The 15,469-nt window shown below is 33.6% G+C and overlaps 1 protein-coding gene across 1 annotated transcript in view; it reads left to right on the top strand.

Annotated features, from left to right (window-relative positions):
- The first annotated feature begins 2,275 nt into the window (after nucleotides 1-2,275).
- Nucleotides 2,276-15,469, top strand: part of LOC125652014 (solute carrier family 25 member 44-like) — a 13,833-nt gene continuing 639 nt past the window's right edge. Inside the window, exons 1-5 of the mRNA XM_048880884.2 lie at nucleotides 2,276-2,530; nucleotides 7,471-7,787; nucleotides 8,931-9,413; nucleotides 12,912-13,036; nucleotides 14,130-15,469. The exon at nucleotides 14,130-15,469 is cut by the window's right edge and continues 639 nt beyond it. Coding sequence (XP_048736841.1) covers nucleotides 7,598-7,787; nucleotides 8,931-9,413; nucleotides 12,912-13,036; nucleotides 14,130-14,321 — 990 coding nt within the window. The 5' untranslated portion in view covers nucleotides 2,276-2,530; nucleotides 7,471-7,597 and the 3' untranslated portion in view covers nucleotides 14,322-15,469. The remainder of the gene's footprint in view (nucleotides 2,531-7,470; nucleotides 7,788-8,930; nucleotides 9,414-12,911; nucleotides 13,037-14,129) is intronic.

The following is a 15,469-nucleotide window of genomic DNA, read 5'->3' as shown; positions in this document are numbered from 1 at the left end:
CCAGCGACCTTTTTTTTTAATAATTAAAAATACAATGGGATAGTTACCGAATCGTGGACTTGGAGTGTACTAAATATTCTGTTCAAGATGTGAAACATGCACTAATCTTGGTTTATCAATAATGTCAAAGTGTAAAATAAATACAAGATTCTGTTCCCAGAATGCCGCATTATGGAACCCATGCGTGCGTACTACCTTTAAAACGATAGTTATCGCAGTATTGCTTGTGCCCAACGGCGCTAGCATTAATGTACAAACATTGCGCGTGCCTTCGCGGTCGGAAGGAAAAGAATGACGTGACCCTCGGCCGGTAAGTTTTGAAATCGAGTTAATCTACTGCATATATATATATATATATATATATATATATATATATATATATATATAACACCGTCATGTATTTAAATCAAAACACACTGGTGGTTCGGGTTCTAAAGTTCTTTATTGTTATATCCTAATTCTGGAGGATGATCTAAAAATATGTAAAATACATGTAATTAAGTTCTCTTTCACTCTATCATTCACACTTTTAGTTATATTAAAATAATGATTACAAAATATTTATAAATTAATGTAATAGATAAATATTTACCAATAGAGTAAATTCAAACTCTTAACGTAAACTCGGAAGAACAGAAACTGCAGTAAAACTTAGTTTCTTTGATATGACAATATGTGAATAATAAGTCACTCAGTCGGGGTATGGAGTGTTGCTGGGTTAGTTTTTGGAATTGGCGCGAATCTTGCTTATATAGCACCAAACCAGTAAAACAACTCACAAGATACTCACAACTACACACAAACCAATACTGACCTTTCACACTTTTCTCTCTACCAATCAGCGTTCATCCCCATGAATGTGAATGAAATGAAACGACTTACGATGAAATCAGTAACGTAATGAAATTATATTAGTGTGTTAAATATGAATTATTTCATCCTGTGACATTCTCCCCCTCTTAGAGAAAATGCCTCCTGATATTTCTAAGATCAGAACTCAGGACTGTAATAAAATTCAATTAAATATTAATATTAATAATGATACTAATGCAACTGATCTGGAAAGGAATCCTCTTCTGTAAATAAGAAGATCAAATAACAGAAGCTGCAACATGTAAATACTCATGGCCGCAACATGCAAGATAATCAGTTTTAGTGCACATTGTAATGTCATAAATAAAATTGGATCAGATACTGCTTTGAAAAATTATATGATTAATCCACTTAAAATAAATTAAGCTAAATTCCTAACTAATCATATGAATAAGTACGAAATATCCTAAAACTATCTAGACTGTTTCATCCTGTGACATTCTCCCCTAAACATACCATACTTGCGCAATTTGTTCACCTACAACCCACTCTCCATATCCATGGTACTTTCTTTCTCTTAGACGATTTCGCCTTTTTATTTGTTGGATGTCCTACCAAGAGATTGTTCAAGGATTTTACTAACCTTGCATAGTCTTTGACAAACCTCCTGTAGTACCCAGTAAATCCTAGAAAGGGATGTAAGGATTTAATATTTTTAGGGACTGGCCAGGTTTTCAAAGCCGATATCTTTTCAGGATCCGTTTGAATACCATTTTCTGAGACAACATGTCCCAAATATTTCACTTCCGATTTGAAAAACCCATACTTGGAAGGTTTTTCCCAACGTGGGCGCCATTGTAACCGTCATGTATTTAAATCAAAACACACTGGTGGTTCAGGTTCTAAAGTTCTTTATTGTTATATCCTAATTCTGGAGGATGATCTAAAAATATGTAAAATACATGTAATTAAATTCTCTTTCACTCTATCATTCACACTTTTAGTTATATTAAAATAATGATTACAAAATATTTATAAATTAATGTAATAGATAAATATTTACCAATAGAGTAAATTCAAACTCTTACCGTAAACTCGGAAGAACAGAAACTGCAGTAAAACTTAGTTTCTTTGATATGACAATATGTGAATAATAAGTCACCCAGTCGGGGTATGGAGTGTTGCTGGGTTAGTTTTTGGAATTGGCGCGAATCTTGCTTATATAGCACCAAACCAGTAAAACAACTCACAAGATACCGTCACAACTACACACAAACCATACTGACCTTTCACACTTTTCTCTCTACCAATCAGCGTTCATCCCCATGAATGAAATGAAACGACTTACGATGAAATCAGTAACGTAATGAAATTATATTAGTATGTTAAATATGAATTATTTCATCCTGTGACATTTATATATAAGAATAAGGACCTATCAGACTAAATCACGTTTTTCTTAGGAAAGTGTTAAAAAAGACAGGCTGTATTTTTAAAACAATTTGCATTAATGTTTTTATAACCGTGTTTCTTTTTTGTATGTATTAGTAGAGTTTTTTTTTCTTTTTCATTTTTACTTATAGAATACCAAACATAAAAATTGGAGATCACCGTTCTGTCAATTATTTACATCGGGCTCGATGTCGTTATTAAAATCGGGGTCGACATCCAAATCTGTAAAGAAGCAGTGAAAAATAGCAGGGAAAACTCCGAAAAGGTCAGTGTTGTGTAAGGAGTAGGGTAGAGTAGTAGAGATTAAGATTATTTTATGAATTATTTTGCAATATTTCTAATGACCAATTTAATTACTTTGAATTAGTCATCAATTACTCCGTTGACATTTAGATCACGACACCCGGCAATGATCAGGTGATGTTAGGTGTTTTATTTTTTTATTTTAAAGAAATAATCGACAATAAAGAATTTGAAACACTACATTAAGATTGTATATGTATAGGAATTCTACGGAAGCATATTAGGGCCGCAGCAGTAGCTTTTTTTAGTTTGTTATATCAAATTAATAATCTGTTATAACAAGTTACTAATTTGTAATCTGTTATAACAGATTAGTAATTTGTTATAACAGATTAGTAATTTGTTATAACAAATTATCAATTCGTTATAACAGATTACTAATTTGTTATAACAGATTATTAATTTGTTATAACAAATTATTAATTTGTTATAACAAATTATTAATTTGTTATAACAGATTAGTAATTTGTTATAACAAATTAATAATCTGTTAAAACAAATTACTAATTTGTTATAACAAACTAAAAAAAGATACTGCTGCGTCCCTAATATGCTTCCGTAGAAACGGAAGAAGATGAAGAATTCACACTAAAACAATATGTCCCCTTTCTGGGAAGGGGAGGTATATTTATTCATAAATATTTTTAAAGAAAAAATGTGAAATACCACCGGTACAAAAACTTTTCAATCAAGAACATGCATGGTAAGCGATAAATGTAGTACGGCCGAAACCCGAAAGTCCCAGATAGCGATTTTTTTCGAGATTTTTCTCTTAATGCTGCATGTAATAACACATAATTTGCAGAGGTTACTGTTTGTAACCTAGGTACATAAAAAACATAAACTTTTTCTGAGAATTCTTCTACAAAAGTACCAAACCAGAGTTTTCACCTGCCAAAAAGCGGTAAATCTAGTACGTTTTATAAATGTCGGAACCCAAACACAGTCGAAAACACTGACCGATTCCCACAGCCCCTTTGTAAATACTGGGTTCTAAGTAATCCTATTCATGCAAAAAATATTGATTAAGACTACGTTTTATGTTTCTATCATTACTTCCACAACACAGAATAATAAAAATTGCTGTATTTTGTAATCGTGATATTGTTTTAATCGGAACAAGTGTAGGTCCCCTTAGTTTGGTAAATTCGTACCTAAACAGCGTACGCGTAAAACGATAGTTGAGGATGTCTGTCGGTAATTAGTCATGATTATGACATTAAACATTGATTCTGTTGCCCAGCTCTGGCCACGCGAATGTTCCTCTTTCACCCAGTCATGTTATTTTGAATAAAAATCAAAACTGCGAAAGTAAAGAAACTATACTCCCTAAAGTAAATAATGTAACCCCAAAAGTGTGCTTTTACAATATTTTGTCATTTTGATTAAGAAAGAAAAGGGAATTATGATAGTACAGTCTTTAATCGTCTTGATGATGGAATGATAATGTTAAAATTTGTTGTTTCTGTTCGATAAATTACATATAAATTATCTATGATTACTTTAAATCACACTTCGTAAGCATTAGTAACCTACACTACATCAAAATAATAATTGAATTATAAAATTATTCAATTAATTCAATAACGAATATGCTTCAATAACCGAAGTTTAAAAAGAAGCACACTTTTTATAGTGTATATATCAAAATGGATTGAAATATTCATGCCAAGAAATCCCGTCCGGTCTGAATTCGTTGGCTTCAATGGGACCATATTACATGCTGATTAATAGTAGCCGTCGCTTATTTCTTAATTGCGGTCATTGCATGATTTATTACGGTTTTTCTATACCGGAGATTTTGCTAGGAATTTCTTGGCATGGCAAAAGATTGCGTGTACTACACATGTATAATTACAAAATATGTAGGGTGACACAATAAAATGTATGGAGCGCCAAATTAACATAAACTCAAATAATTGAAGATATCTTCAATTATTTGAAGATAGCATCAATTCATTTGATGCGCGCAACAATTTAATTAAAGATCTCTTGAAATAATTAATGATATCTTCAATTCTGAATTATTGCGCGCATTAATTGAATTGATGATAGCATTAATTCTTCAGCTGAATTGATGCGGGCTTTAATTGAATTAATGATCTCTTCAAACGAATTAATGATATCAACAATTGAATTGATGCGCGCTACAATTCAATTGAAGAGAGCAATAATTGATATAATGCGCGCATTAAATCGATTGATGAGAGCAATAATTGAATTGATGCGCGCATTCATGCATTTGATGAGAGCAAAAATTGATTTAATGCGCGCATTAATTGAATTATTGCTCTCTTCAATTGAATTAATGATATCTTTAATTCATTTGAAGAGAGCAATAATTCTTTTAGAGAGAGAGCAACTATATAATTAACGATATCTTCAATTCAACATATCCACAATTGAATTAATGATCTCTTTAATTGAATTGTTGCTCTCTTTAAAAGAATTTATGCGCACATTAATTCCTTATACAAAAGCATTGTAAATAATTAAAGATATCTTCAACTGAATTAAAGAGATCATCAAATTATTTATACCGAGCTCTAAATCAATTATTGCGAGCAATATTTCTACTGAATTGATGCTCTCATCAATTGAATTGAAGAGAGCAATAATTGAATTAATGCGCTCATCAAATGTATTATTGCTCTCATTAATTCAATTGATGCTCTCATCAATTCAATTGAAGAGAGCAATAATTGAATCAATGCGCGCATTAAATCAATTTTTGCTCTCATTAATTCAATTGATACACGCATTAATTCAAATGATGAGAGCAATAATTGAATTGAAGCACGCTTTAATTCATTTGATGAGAGCAATAAATGATTTAATGCGCGCATTAATTCAATTAAAGAGAGCAATAATTGAATTGATGATATCTTCAAATAATTGAAGATATCTTCAATTATTTGAGTTTATGTTAATTTGGCACTCCATAAAAATGCGCATATAAATGCACCATATATGCAATTGCGATTTATTTAAGTTACCTTAGATATCTAGAACTCAGTCTGATTCAATATTGTCTATAATGCTAAAACGCAGACTTTCGGTAGATCACAAGATCGGCGACCGTGTTCAGGTTTCGAAATTTATAAAACGTACTAGATTTACCGCTTTTTGGTATCCGAAAACTCTGGTTCAATATCTTCTTTATAGAATTCCCAGAAAAAGTTATACGATTCTTGTTTAATATGTCAAACAGTTATCACAATAAGTTTGATGTCATTCTATCAACTATTAAGAGAGAAATAATGCAAAAATCGTTATTCGGGACTTTCGACTTTCGGTCGTACTACATTTACCGCTTTCCAACAGGCATACATTTTCAAAATGGGTTTCCTGCAAACTGAAAGTTATGTGCTCAATATAAGATCTAGCACCATGTATTAGAAGGCTTTTTAAGTTACAATTATTCACAGTATAACTAAAGTGGCAATAAAGCAAAACAAGAGATTCATGGGCCTTAAAGATGGCCTGAGTCTGAGCTAATCTGCAAAAGCTAAATATAATATGAATAGAATTTACATTATATGCAGCTCAGATATGCAACCAGGAAAATTCGTATCGATTCCATAGCCTTTTGCAGTAGTGACACTTTTAACTAATGCTCAGGTTACCAATAAAGCATGTGGGCCTCTTGTTAAATTAATGATTTTAAATAGCAATTTAGTAACTTGAAATAACAAATTGATAATTTGTTATAACAGATTGATAATTTGTTATAACAGATTATTAATTTGTTATAACAGATTAATAATTTGTTATAACAGATTAGTAATTTGTTATAACAAATTAGTAATTTGTTATAACAAATTAATAATCTGTTATAACAAATTACTAATCTGTTATAACAAATTACTAATCTGTTATAACAAACTAAAAAAAGATACTGCTGCGGCCCTAATATGCTTCCGTAGAATTCAACATGAATTTTTTGTATTTCGTTATTTTCTTTGATCATCAACGATAAAAACAGATCATCAGCAAACAAGAAATATATTCCATCACGATTTGTGACAATATAAAATAGTTAATACACAGGATATATATTATATAATATAATGAAAACCTACAAGCTGAAATGAAAATACCGAATCAGCACTCTTTTTATTTAAATCAATGACACCCCCCTCCCCCATGACTACTGAGCCTAGTGGGTCAACATACATTGTTTGGACAAGTCAGTAGGTCATATGGTGCAATGTTGGGTCTCTTGACCCTCATTCCACTTTGGTAATCCACCACCTGTTTAGCAGTCTTCCAATTTCATACCACATCGGGGTTTTGTCACTAGGGAATTTTAAAGGCGAGTCCTGGACTCCTGGTTTATGCGCATGACGAGTCATGTAAAAGTTTCATGAGTTTGTTTTGTATCAGATCTATGAGTAAAGTAAAATAAAGAGTAATTTTTCTGCACCCCTTTGCAGAATGAACACAAGGCTTGAAGCTTGTACTCTTCTCTGATCGCTTTATTTTCAAACATTTTGCAAACATTGCCATATGTGTAAATAATTCTAATTACCTACCCCATGCATAATTGTGATATAATTAAATGTAATAATTCACTATTTTGCCTGGGATTAATGACAGTTTTTGATAATCATCCAAGTGGTCAGCAATAAGTGCCTGACGCTAATATGATGACACATTGATATTAACATAGATAGGACATGTGTTGGAATGATAGGTAATTTTCATGATGAAATAGATTTGTTGTTTGCCAATGATCTGTAAATAATAACAATTGGCGCTACTTTTCATTCTGATAAAAATGGCTACTGGAAGATTTGATAAAACATAGACTTTGATGTTTTAAATATGATATTACATTTATGAGTTCTCGAAGTCTTCTAATGTAATCAGATTATGATCAGTTTTATTATTAACTTTCAGAATAGCAGTATGTATTTTTAGTGACAACACCAGGGACATTCAGAAACCAAGCAATGTCACTTTGTTTGAATTGGAGCATTTCCAAAGCAATATCACACAGTGCTTTCATAGATTTTGGTGTTAAAGAATGACAAACAAAATGATATCAGAAACAGGAAAGACTTCAGTGGGTGCTGCAGTGCCCCATCCAAACATCATTGAAATGCACATGTTAGACTTATACAAGTTCTTTCCTACCATGACATGTTCGTCTTGTGCGATGAGAGTGATCTACTACCCGTTTACAAAGGTCACGATTCTCCAGCAGCAACAGAAAGGTATACCACTAAAATGTCTTTTAAGATTCGATAAACTATATCAGGAATATTTTGCAATCCTATCATTAGCAATACATATTCATTTACTACACATTTTTTACAGGTTTAAGTCTCATTATAATGTCAAATGAAAAAGATGGAATCATTCCATAATCAAAGTGATATCTGTAAACAGTCATTCTGAAGGTCTTCAAATATTCACAGGACATTTGGTCCTGAAATTTCAATAACATTGAGCTTTATTTCATTCATATTACCTTTTCATATTTATTCAAAAGTGTCCAAAATTCAGTCTCATGTTGTTTTTAAATATTGTCATAGTAATCATCATTTATCTCAAATATCTCATTTAAAAAATGCTACCATATGTTTCTCGAAAGTCCTGAGTCCCCCCCACCCCCACCCACATACACACCATCCTTTTACATACAGACCCTCAGAATGATTGTGTAAACCAATGGCTTGTTGACTTTAACTGGTGACAAAAGCCATAATGTATGGTGTCCAGATAGGCCATTTTCAAAAGTGTGACTGCACGTTTTTCACAACACGTCATCACGCCAACAAGCAACGCACATTCGCGCTCTCACACCAACAAGCAACGCCTTTGCGCTCTCACGCCAACAAACAATGCGTCTTCGCGCTCTCACGCCAACAAGCAACACTCTTTCACATTGACAAGCAACACGCCTTTGCGCCGACAAACAACGCGCAGTCACGATAACACAACTTTACACACACGCTTGTCTTTGCGAAGGCGAGTTGTGTTAGCGTGATTGTGCGTTGCTTGTTGACACGAAGGCGAGTTGTGTAAAGTTGTGTTAGTGCGAAGGCGTGTTGCTTGTTGGCATGACAGTGTGAAAGCGTGTTGCTTGTTGGTGTGACGGCACGTTGCTTGTCGCGAAAGCGCGTTGCTTATTGGCGTGAGAGCACGAAGGTGCATTGCTTGTTGGCGTGTTGTGACTAACGCGCAGTCACGCTTTTGCAAATGACCCTACCCGGACACCATAAATATGATAATGTTATTTAATTTGTTTAACTGCAGCAAGCTTAGAATACTTAAGTACACACATGAGGAAATTGTTAATTAAATGGATGCGAGTTTTTACAAATCCATGTTATAAATTGTTTTTCATGTTGCAGAGAAAGAAAAACTTTACAAAAATGTAACAGATGCCTTTGCAAAGATATATCGTCGACAGGGTATTGGTGGTCTCTTCAGAGGTGTAACATTCCGAGCATTTGGACAGACTCTTTCTTCACTGACATATGTTAGCACATACGAGTGTGTGAGGGAACTCACATCGCATCCATTTATAGCCGGGTTCTCTGCCTCATGCACAGCCTCTTTCATAAACTGTCCATTTGATGTGGTGAACCAGTATGTGATTCTTTTATCAAAGCAGGCCACTAGTCAACAGGAGGTCCAAATTCTTAAAAGCCTCCAACCTTTAAGATTCCCAAAAGAGGTCAGGCATGGTGGACGATGGATTTTGGAGAGTTCAGTGATTAAAGATGTTGGAAATCGGCATGGATTAAAAGGGTTCTGGAGAGCCCTGCCATTGCTGATGGTAAACAATGGACTTCACAGTGCTATGTGGTGGTCCTCATTTGAGTTTGTTTCAGGTACATGTATATATGTTTTACCTGCTCTGATATTCTGGTATTTCAGATTCCAGATTGTATTTTATATCTATCATTTATTCTATGAATGTAGTCTTGTTTTTAGGAGCTTGCAGAGCAATAAGCTCAAGTCAGCTTTTCTTATCATCCATTGTCCATCCGTCTGTCCATAAATTTACACATTTTTTACCTTTTCTCCAGAACCACAGGACCAATTTCATTCAAACTTGCCATAAAGCATCATTTGTTAAAGGGGATTAAAAATTCTTCAAATGAGTGATAATTAAGGAATAGTGAAAATAATTGTGGCATCTTCTAAAATACTGGACCAAAAAAGACTAAACTTTTATGAAAGCTTCCTTAAAAAATAAAGATTAAAAATTATGGCCTTAAAATATTTTAAATTATGGCCCCTTGGGTAAGGAAGGGTCACAATAGGGGATCAAAGTTTTAAATGAGGATATACATGATTGAGAAAATATCTTTTAAAAATTTCTTCAAAGAACAGCAAGGCCTTGATTAGTCATATTGATATGTTTGAGGATATAAAAGAAAATATCTTTTAAAATGTTCTTCAAAGAACAGCAAGGCAATGATTAGTCATATTAATGTACAAACATATATATTTTGCTCTCATCATAGCTGTTGGGGGTAGGGTGTGGCAATAATAGGTTTTTTTTTATCCCCCTCACAATTGCAGGGGATATACAGTATAATTTGTCCAAACCGGACTCTGAGTACTCCGGCGCTCTGTCAATTCCGGTCACAAAATATAGTCCTTAACATTTCTTTAACAAATCCTTTATTAATAATTCCCTGTACTCCGGATACTGCGTATTCTGTATATCGGCCGGCTTACACAGTCCCAACTGCTATCAATTAACTTTAATTATCCTGTGTAAACTGGCCCCTCGATGATACACCACCCTAATTGTATTCGATGTACACAGGGTCCCAACTGCTCGTAATTAGCTCTAATTATCGCATTTAAACCAGTCACCCCACGATGACCAACCTGTCGGTATTCGGTCGATCACACACGGTGTACACAAAGGGTATCTCAAGGGAAGCCACAGGTAAGTAAAAGAGTGCAACTGGCGATGAGTCGCGATTAGTTTAAAATAAAACCTGATTTTTAGGGGGTGCACTTTTCAATTATGACAGCACCACGCACGAGGTAATGGTGCTCTCCCCCTAACGACAGAGACGAGAACTGACAATAAAAGACAAAGTTCAATTAATCGATGAATTCGATACATTCTTGGAATGAAACAAAATCGGCAACAATCCCGTTATGTTTTCCAAAAGCAGAGTTTCCCCTCATGGACTTCTCGGAGCTCTACGGAGAGTCAGACAGTGATGATATGCAGTTAGTTAGCACAAGTCGCCATGTCCGGTCGATCACTCGGCATTGTATTAGTTTCCGTTTCACAAATTGAGACAGTTGAAAGCGATACTTTTACAATGAAAGCTGGGAAAGACAAATTTTAGACGAACACAACACAAACTTGATGAACGTACATAATGTAGCACTTGATAACGGCGATGATGTAGACGAAATCGACAATTTACCAACAGAAAATTGCGCAAATGATTCCCAGATTTTAAACTGTTTAATAAAAATTGAAACTTTTTCAAATGAGCACAACAATAAAACACTGACATTTATATTTTTACATTTTGAATTGTTTTGTGATATAATAAAACGTTAGCAATCATTACACACGTATGCATAGATAGTGAATACAAGGGAAGCAACTCTCATTCTTGTCAACATTCTGCACTCTGGACTCTGTGCAAACCGGCCAATTTCTTTGGAACCACACATAGCCGGTTTAGACAGATTATACTGTATGATAACATGACTCTTCGTGTGTGACTATGTGTGTAACACTGAGCTTGTAAACACTCTCAATTGAATTTATACTTCACCCATAGCTTTTGTTTTGTTTATCAAAAAAGGAAGAAGCCTTTTGATTTTAGAGTTGAAAGGTTAAAGGTCAAGGCTACTACAGAACTTCGTAGAAAAAGCTTGTAGACACATTTTGTGCTCAACTGATTTCATACTTTACAGAGCTCTTGTTATCAAAAGAGGATGAACCCAATTGACATTGGGGCTCAAAGGTTACTCTAGACTTCATAGAAACAAAGACACTGTTGAGTCCACGTTTTTGGTTTGATTGGTTTGATACTTTACTTTGTTATCAAAAGAGGAAGAATTGTTGTGATTTTGGGATTAAAAGTAAATTGTTCAAGGTCATTACGGGACTTTATAGAAAAAGCTTGTAGACATTCATAGCAAGGGAATATGCCCTGTCTCGTAAAGCTCTTGTAATATTAGACTTTACATATTTTTATGCCACCGTAATCGGAGATTCAGGGGCATATAGATTTTGGTGTGTCTCTATCTGTCTGTTTGTCTGCAAAAACTTCATCCTTGGCCATAACTTTAGATTGGATGGTGATAAGGCTTTCATATTTCACATAATTATGTATTCCTTGGGACAAGACCTTTCCTTTGGTATCAAAATTTTTGACCTTGTGACCTTCACCTTAGAGTTCAAGACCTACATTTGAGAAACTTTAACCTAGGCTATAACTTTTAGTGATAGAGCTATCATATGTCAAAGATGGGATCTATTATGGTGTGGCAGCATTTTATGTATGTTTTGCATCTTGAGAAGTGCGATGACCTATATTTTTTATTTGAAAATTTAGTAGTTTTAACTAGCTGTGAAATGAAAATAAATTTACTTTGTATACTTTTATCAGATAATAATGTAACCATGGAGTTACCTTAAATAAAATCTTTAATGCTATTGATACTAAATGGGTATATCTAGAAGGAGCAGGAAGCCCTTTACCAAATTCGTAAATTTCATGATCCCAGGGGTAAGGGTTTTAGTTGGGTAAGGCCAAATTGTCATGGTGATTAAATTTGAAAGACATATTTAATTTTGATGATACTATGTAAAAACTAGATGTATATGAAAGAAAAGCAGAAAGGGATGTACCAAATTTGTGAATTTAGCAACCCCAGGGTGGGTCCTAAATACATGTAGTCATGTAGTGTTAATGTAACATATATTATGTAAATTGTTTCATAAATATGAGCACTTCCTGGGGCATTTGAATGCATCTTATTTTAAATTGCTGATGAATTTTCAAGTCTAGATTTGCAGAACAGAAAATTTGTTAAAATTTCATAGTCCTTGGGGCCAATGATACTGTTAACTATTACTCAGGTGACCAATAAGGCCTATGGGCCTCTTGTTAAATTTCAAAACAAAAATGGTTTATCTAACATCTATCTCATTGAATGTTACTTTTCAAATTTTATGGCCCCCCTCCTCCTGACCTACTTTCCCATAATAGCCAAGTGTACAATGGGTTGCAAAGGGAACACAATCAAACTGAAGAACTCTATCAGATGTATTTGTATTCCATCATTAAATGAGAAGATTGTCAAGATAGTTGATCATATGCATTGCTGATTTGTAGGTATTATGGCCAATATGTATCCCGAGTCTTCCCGAGTACTGAGGAATACTGCTAGTGGTGTCCTTTCAGGATTCGGAGTAGCGATTATTACAAATAGTTTATCCATTACCACCACAAGAGCACAGGTATACCAACTTTACTTTATATTGTAACAAATAGAAATGCACTGTTAATGGAGAAATCACTGTTCACAAGCCATGTCTCCAGTGTGTTTGCCTTAGTTCCATTCCCCTAATGCACTTGCCCCAAGGGGCCACTGTCTCTATATTGAGTGGACATGCTGCTAGGGTAAAGAGTGTATGCCAAACCATTGGACCTGACAAAGAATTACCAACAATAACACTTTTTAAGATCCACCAACACTTTTAAAGGAATATATTGTAAATGTTTTGCTTTTCTTTTTCCTGTGAGTTATCGGAACTTTATGAAAAATGAACAAAAAAGATCAGATTTTGTTGCCTGACATTCACATTTTCATAATTTAATTTCACTTGTAAAACACAACTTGATTGGTTCATTTGACCTTATCAACATTTTCTATATCGTTTAATGTAAGATGCTGTAAAAATCGCATCATTTTTATTGTGTGCAGCGCTTTAGAGTGCATGCCATGGTTATTTAAAGTCATATAGGGCGCTATATATATTATTATTATTATCATGTGATGTCTTAGGAATGATGTCACACATGTTTGGATCCTCTGTTTTCATTTTGTTGCTATGTTATAATTTTTCTATTACATTGATTTTCAAGCTTGATCCATTCCTACATTTCTCTGAACTAATGGTGCACTATAAAATCACCAGTGTTGATCCCTGATGAATAATCCTGATGATAAGGGAATACTAGGTTACCCTTACTGCTGCTTTTATATATGAAAAGTTACACAATTTTAACATGAAAAACTACACTATAAAGGGTTACAATATCCCATTTGCAAATTAGTAAAACTGTGAATCCATGTCCCTTCTTCTGTCTGTTCGCTACCTTTTCAGATAAATACATCATATTTCTCAAAATACCCTTTTGTAAAAGCACTTATATGTGCGTGTATTGTACAAATGAAGAAATCATATATATATTTTAGTATTGAAAATAAAAATTTGACATATCAGCCTATAAACACAACAATTAATATACTAATGTCTTTGTGCAATTGATTAATATCCAAGATGCAATGTTGGTTTATTCTGAGAAGTTTTTGAAAAATTGTTTCAGGTGAGCCAGGCCAGTATTCGAATAGCTGCCTTGAATTTGTACAAAGATGAGGGACCTCTGATATTTTTTACCAAGGGGCTGCGTCCCCGAGTGATACAAAACATTCTCTTCTCATTCCTAGCCACTCTGGTGTATGACTCTGTGAAACAGTTTTCCTTGAAAGAGGAATACAAATCGCAGGTAACCTGGTGACGAAAATTCACATGTAGATAACAAAAAGACTATTTATCTAGCATCACACACTCCCTTTTGTAATTTGTTTGGTACATATAGGTAATGTACATATCAAATGGTATTTTTAAACTATGAATTATTTGTTTTGTTTCTACTCTTATCTGTGAAGATGTGATTGTATGCGAGATGAAAAAAAATCCCAGTATTTTTATTTTCTGACTGCTTATAATGGGTAATCAGAGTAATAGGTTGTTGAAAAATAGGAATTCCTTAGTGTCACATAGACACTTACAACTGATGGTATACTAGTCATGATTTTAATCTGATAATGTACAAAGTCCTGTATTTTGTGCTGCTCTTCTCAGATAAAAAAGACCTATAGGATTGCAGAAACTTGCACTCAGATTTCTGGGGAAGAATTATGATTGTAATGAATGCCGTTTTCTATGAACACTGTATATTTTGTTAAATTGAGGAGAAATCCAGATTAGAAAGAACTATTACAGTACAATATATGTCATGTATGGAAGGTTTGAATTTGATTTTGAAAGCTTGTTTAAAAATTCACTGATTCAGAAATATTTCAATTGTTTTACCTCTGCTCAGAGGTTTTTCTTTTTATGAGAAAATAGTTTCTAAGTGCAGAAGAAGTATTTGTCCAAAAGAGTTCTGAACATAGATATGAAAGTATGATAAAGCATTTCTGTCTTCCAAGAGTGGATACAATGCACCAGTGATATATTTGTCCTATGATTTAAAGGGGCATTAGCAGTCAGCCAGGGAGTAAAACTTGATAGGTCCGAAAAGTAAATATCATACAGAAAGGTACAAAATGTATGACCTTCAATCAAATTTTGTGAAAATGGTTTGTTTGAAATGTCTCCATAGGGATTATATATTTTAACACAATGTATTAGCCAATGTTTCTATGTACACAGAAATCAATTTTATGTCAAAATTAAAACCAAATGTTACAGGATGTATAAATTTTAATGTATTTCATGTCTGATATTTTTATGAGATGTAAAGTTTTAGTAATTTGATCCTGACTTTGGCAGCTGATTTTCACACAAATCCCATAAGGCAATTCTCAATGCTTTAACACTTCAAATGTTTTGACCAATGTCAAATTTTTTCAGAAGTAGGTCACACATCTTTATTACATT

The sequence above is a fragment of the Ostrea edulis genome, chromosome 5 (assembly GCF_947568905.1).
Source record: "Ostrea edulis chromosome 5, xbOstEdul1.1, whole genome shotgun sequence".
Taxonomy (NCBI): domain Eukaryota; kingdom Metazoa; phylum Mollusca; class Bivalvia; order Ostreida; family Ostreidae; genus Ostrea; species Ostrea edulis.
This window is presented reverse-complemented; position numbering and strand designations above follow the sequence as displayed.